The 6,000-nt window shown below is 51.4% G+C and overlaps 1 protein-coding gene across 1 annotated transcript; it reads right to left on the bottom strand.

The window, feature by feature from the left end:
- Positions 1–573: 573 nt before the first annotated feature.
- Positions 574–1,777, bottom strand: LOC136550851 (EPIDERMAL PATTERNING FACTOR-like protein 2). The gene is made up of 2 exons (XM_066542439.1): positions 1,405–1,777; positions 574–1,292 (listed from the first exon to the last, which is right to left on the bottom strand). The coding sequence occupies exons 1-2, from the start codon at positions 1,502–1,504 to the stop codon at positions 985–987; spliced, it is 408 nt and encodes a 135-aa protein (XP_066398536.1). The 5' UTR covers positions 1,505–1,777; the 3' UTR covers positions 574–984.
- Positions 1,778–6,000: the final 4,223 nt, after the last annotated feature.

The following is a 6,000-nucleotide window of genomic DNA, read 5'->3' as shown; positions in this document are numbered from 1 at the left end:
GGCTACTACTCCTATAGCATGTTTGCTGGGTCGTATTTGGTTTATAAGTCATGATTTATCAGCTAATAAATAGTATTTTTTTTCAAACTAAACCAGCCAATAGTATTTTTAGTCATGGCTTATACGGCCTGTTCACTTAGTCGTAAACGATCATAAATTTCCAGCTAAAATAATATTTTTCTCTCATATCAAACCGACTAGCAATAATAATTCATGATCCTTTCAGGTCCAGGCTATATAAGCCAAACTAGCAAACGAACACGATGCAGAGAGCAGGTACGTATAGACTATAAATGCATCGCTTCCGGCCACCTCGGAGTCAGCAAGGACCAAATCAGATGGATCGCATTCAATGCATGTCATACTGACAAAATTATGCTTAGCTTAGGCCATATTTAGATCGTAAAAAATTTCAACCTGATAAATAGTAGCATTTTCGTCTTATTTAGTAAATATTGTCCAATCGTGGACCAACTAAGCTCAAAAGATTCATCTCGTGATTTCGAACTAAACTGTGTAATTAGTTATTTTTTTTACCTACATTTAATGCTCTATGCAAGCGGCTAAAAATTGATATAACGGAGAGAGAGTGAAAAAACTTGGAATTCAAAGGTGATCTAGACCTTAGCTTAGCTTAACTATACACTAGTACGCCAGGAGGTTTCAATTCATTCATTGGCAGCCCGCGCATCATAAACCAAATCGGAATTCTACCCCCACCCATCCGCAACTTCACTTGCAACAAAATGTAGGGAGCAATTCCATCTGGGACGGACTGGACTGGGAGGAGGAGGATGACGAACCAAAACCAATACCAATACCAACCAACCAAACCCAAAAGAAGAAGCAAGGCGACGACAGGCTGATGGACAGCAGGGAGAAACGAGAAGGAGAGCGGTCGTGTTTACAGCCTGCACAGCAGCAATGAATGGCGAGCGAGCGCTCTGAGCTGGGGATGATGTACTCTTCAACACTAATCTTCATTCATGGATCCAGGATGGTGCCTCCGCACCTGCACTTCCAGCTGAGCGGCTTGTAGCTGGTAATGCCGTCCACCCTGTAGGTGAACACGGCGGCGGCGAGGGTGACAGCCGTGGCAGCTCTCGCCTTCTCCTCCTGTGGCACGATGGGCACCTGCACCGCCTCGCAGTGGCCGCAGGACGTGCACACCCGCTCGCATCTCGGGGGCCTCGATCCGATCAGAGACCGCCGCCCTTCCGTCTCCCTCTCCCATTTGATTCTTGCTGCCTCCTGCTTGTTAGCGGCCATTACCTTATCGGTGCCGCCGGTGTCTGGGAGTGAGAAGCAAAGCAATGCATCAGAGCCTCCAAATCTCCAATGTAATGTCAGAAGCAAGCAAAGGATAGGGGGAAAAAAGACGAAAGAAAGGGAAATAGATCTTACTGGCATCTGAGAAGGTTACCTCCTCCATGGAAGATGCGACGAGGAGGATATAGAAGAGGAAGAGTATGTGAACGCTGCTGCATTGCAACAGATGGACCATCTGGCGTGGGCGCGTGCTCACTGCTCTGGCTTTGAAGAGATCTGAGAGTGGATATGGAACTATGGAGCAAGGTGCATATGGATGGATCAGAGGAAAAGCTAATGAGGTAGGTAGCTAGCTAGCTTGATCTCTGCGCAAATGCAAGGTGCTGATCTGAATCTTGTACGTAGCTAGCTAGCACGGCATTTGTGTCGTCACTGTCACCCACTCACCCTCTGCTGCTGCTGCTGCTGCTCCATTATCAGGTTTGCATTGCAGATTGGTTGTTGAAAAATAACCTGTAGCGTTGCATATTTCTATTCTAAGTTTGTCTAGCGGTGAGCACGGTGTCGTCCACGTCGTGCGCGTTTCCTTTCATGCAGAGCGTGTGTGTGGCGAAGCTTGGCCCGGCAATGACGCCCACGTTCCGTGGCTGTGGGATGGCGCAGCTAAAACGGGGCGTGGGCAGATGTGCTCATGGTCTTGCCAACCGTGTAATCGTGTGACTCAATAAAAGGAGAAAGAAAACAGAAAAGCAGCAGTTCTGTGCGCTGCGCAAAAATCCCTGAGTTCCATCTGTTCGTCGCGTTCGTCGCGAGTTCATCGAATGAGAGAGAGAGGGAAAGCGGGCGTTCCAGCGAGAATTGATCTTGATCCAGTTTCTACAAGTGGTATCAGAGCCCATTTCCATCGCTGGGATCGTCACCGAGCGATTACCGTAGCATTCATGCCGAGAAATTCGAGATCGCCGGGGCGGCGGCGGTCTTGGTCTCCAACCGGCGGCCACGCAGGAGGCAGCGGCGGGGGTGACCGTGGGTTGGTGCTTCACCGCACGATCAAGGAGGTCGACAATGCTGGGTGGCCGATGCTGACAAGGACGAACTACATCGACTGGGCGACGTTGATGCGTGTCATGCTGCAGGGCAGGTACCTGTGGGACGCTGTCAATGTCGGCACCACCAACTTCACCGACGACCGCAACGCCCTCGAGGCGCTGTGCAAGTCGGTGCCGACGGAGCTCTAGGGGAGCATGGCCAACAAGACCACGGAAAAGGCGGCGTGGGACGCACTGAAGACGCGCCACATCGGCATTGATCGCGTGCGGAAGGCCAGGGCGCAGACACTGCGCCAGGAGTTCGACGCGCTCACCTTCAAGGAAGGGGAGTCCGTCGAGGATTTCTCGTTCCGCATCACCAAGATCACCGACCAGCTGAAAGGTCCTAATGGCTAGAGGGGGTGAATAGCCTACTAAAAATTTCTACAACAACACTTAACAAACCGGTTAGACAATTATGAGGCAAAGCAAGTGTTGCGCTAGCCTACTAAAAAGCAAGCCACCTACCATAATTCTAGTTTATATAGTTTTTATCCACACAATAGCTATGACACTACACTAAGTTAGTTTGTTCTCAAAGGCTAACTAAAGAGCCACACTAACCAAACAAACAAGCTCTCACAACTAGCTACACTAAAGAGCTTGACAACTAGTTTACGGTAAAGTAAAGAGAGTGAGCAAGAAGGTTATACCGCCGTGTCGAGGAAGGAGCCAAACAATCACAAGAATGAATACCAATGAAGATCAATCACCTCAGAATCAAATGATGAACACAATGATTTTTTTACCGAGGTTCACTTGCTTGCCGGCAAGCTGCTCCTCGTTGTGGCGATTCACTCACTTAGAGGTTCACGCGCTAGTTGGCATCACACGCCAAACCCTCAATATGGTGCCGCACAACCAACACAAGATGAGGATCACACAAGCCACGAGCAATTCACTAGAGTACCTTTTGGCTCTGCGCCGGGGAAAGGTCAAGAACCCCTCACAATCACCACGATCGGAGCCGAAGATAATCACCACCCTCCGCTCGACGATCCTTGCTGCTCCAAGCCGTCTAGGTGACGGCAACCACCAAGAGTAACAAGTGAATCCCGCAGCGAAACACGAACACCAAGTGCCTCTAGATGTAAACACTCAAACAATGCACTTGGATTCTCTCCCAATCTCACAAAGATGATGAATCAATAATGGAGATGAGTGGGAGGGCTTTGACTAAGCTCACAAGGTTGCTATGTCAATATAAATGGCCAAGAGAGTGAGCTTGAGCCGGCTATGGGGCTTAAATAGAAGCCCCCACAAAATAGAGCCGTTGTACCCCTTCTTTGGGCACAACACGGGGTGATCGGATGCTCCGGTCATATCGACCAGACGCTGGACCTCAGCGCCCGGTCACACGATGCGTGCCACGTGTCCCCTCTCTTCAAATGTTGATCACCCAATCTCAACGGTCAAGTGATGACCGGACGCGCTGCTGCAAAGTGACCGGACGCTGAACCCCAGCATCCGGTCGTTTTCAGTAAGTATCCAGAGACGACTTTTCATGACCGGACGTGTCCGATCAAGCTCGACCGACACCCAGCGTCCGGTCACTCGGCAACTCCTCTATCCACTGCCACATCAGCAGGACCAGACACACCCTGTTAGCATCCGGTCACTGAGTGACCTAGCGTCCGGTCAATGACCGACGCTGCGCGCCCTCTGCTCCCACTGACCAGACGCGCCGGTCCAACCGAGACCAACGTCTGGACACTTACAGTGACCTCCGTCTTTTCTATCTAGGGTGCCGGTGGCACCGTCAGACTAGCACTCCACTAGATCCTAAATGCATATGCAATGAGTTAGAGCATCTAGTGGCACTTTAATAACCACATTTCGATACGAGTTTTACCCTTCTTAATAGTACGGCTATCGAACCTAAATGTGATCACACTCTCTAAGTGTCTTGATCACCAAAACAAAATAGCTCCTACCATTTATACCTTTGCCTTGAGCCTTTTGTTTTTCTCTTTCTTCTTTTCAAGTCCAAGCACTTGATCATCACCATGGCATCACCATCATCATGTCATGATCTTCATTTGCTTCACCACTTGGAATGTGCTACCTATCTCATGATCACTTGATAAACTAGGTTAGCACTTAGGGTTTCATCAATTCACCAAAACCAAACTAGAGCTTTCACCAGCTCACGATTTTGGGTGATGTCTACGAAGAGGAAGCGATCGTTCATAAGTTTCTTCACGCCCTACCGGATCGCTTTCATAAGATTGCGGTGGCCATCGAGACCCTCCTCGATCTCGAGGCGGTTTCTCTGGAGGAACTGGTTGGGCATCTGAAGGCGACGGAGGAGCGATTCGATCGTGGGAAAGGCAAAGGTGGTGGCGGATCAGCCAGCAGTGGCATCGGCAAGGAGATCGACGGCAAGCTGTACTTCACCGAAGAGCAGTGATCGCCCATCTTGCGTCCTGCCTCAACATTAATGCTGATGGGTCGGCTCTGGCAAGCGTCGTGGCAAATGTGGCCGCGGCAAGGAGCGTGGTAAGGAGACACGCTCAGGACCTCCCAAGGGGGGCCACGGCGGCTAAGTCGACGATGACGCCTGCCGCTACTACGGGAAGACTGGACATTGGATCCAAGAGTGCCGTAAGAAGAAGCGTGATGAGGCGGCGCAAGCACAGGCGAACCTCGCCCAGGCGGAGGAAGAGTCACCGTCGCTGTTCATGGCAGTGGTGGCACCTGCTGAGGAAACCGTCCACGGTGTGCACAACGTCGAACAGGTCTTCCTCAACGAACGCAAGGTCATGGCAGACATCGATGATGGCAACGACTAGGGAGAGTTGAAGTGGTACCTCGACATAGGAGCATCGAACCACATGACCGGCGATGCGTCCATCTTCTCCGAGCTGAACCGTGGCGTCATCGGCTCAGTATGGTTTGGCGATGGATCGTTGGTGGAGATCACAGGGCATGGCACCATCCTGTTCGAGTCGAAGGACGTCGGCCACCGTGCGTTTCCATGATGTGTACCACATCCCACGACTCTGGAGCAGCATCCTGAGCATCGGTCAACTCAACAAGAACGGTTGCAAGATCGACATCGACGATGGCGTTCTCTGGATGTGGGATCGTGGTAGCCAGGAACTGCTCGCCAAGGTAAAGTGCTCGATGAACCACCTCTACATCCTCCTACTCAAGCCAGCGAGGCTCGTGTTCCTGGCAGCCAGCTACGACGACGACGAGTGGAGATGGCATGCTCGGTTTGGCCATCTCGGGTTCTAGGCCCTGCAGAAGATGAGCCACGGCGGCATGGTTCGCGGACTGCCTTCGATTGAGCATGTCGAACATGTCTGCGATGCGTGCCTAGCGGGGAAACAATGTCGAGCACCTTTCTCGCAGGTAGCCAAGTACCGTGCCTCCAAACCACTCGAGCTTCTTCACGGTGACCTTTGCAGCGCGGTGACTCCACCAACACCCAGCAGCAAGCGTTATATATTGCTCGTCATCGATGACATGTCCAGGTACATGTGAGCGGTACTTCTCGCCAACAAGTCCGACACCGAGGACGCATTCAAGAAGCTACGCGCCGGTGTCAAGAACGAAGCGGGGAGGCAGATCAAGGCGTTCCGCACTGACCGTGGCGGGAGTTCATGTCGGCGAGCTTCCTCGAGTACTGCTTCGACCA

The sequence above is a fragment of the Miscanthus floridulus genome, chromosome 4, assembly GCF_019320115.1.
Source record: "Miscanthus floridulus cultivar M001 chromosome 4, ASM1932011v1, whole genome shotgun sequence".
In the NCBI taxonomy this organism is placed as follows: Eukaryota; Viridiplantae; Streptophyta; class Magnoliopsida; order Poales; family Poaceae; genus Miscanthus; species Miscanthus floridulus.
Note: the sequence above shows the minus strand (reverse complement) of the source record. Positions and strands in the feature narration are given on the sequence as shown.

Coding starts and splice junctions, on each gene's coding strand:
- LOC136550851 (XM_066542439.1), bottom strand. CDS start 1,504: ATGGTCCATCTGTTGCAATGCAGCAGCGTTCACATACTCTTCCTCTTC. Junction 1,293..1,404: donor GGTAACCTTCTCAGATGCCA/GTAAGATCTATT, acceptor TCTCACTCCCAG/ACACCGGCGGCACCGATAAG.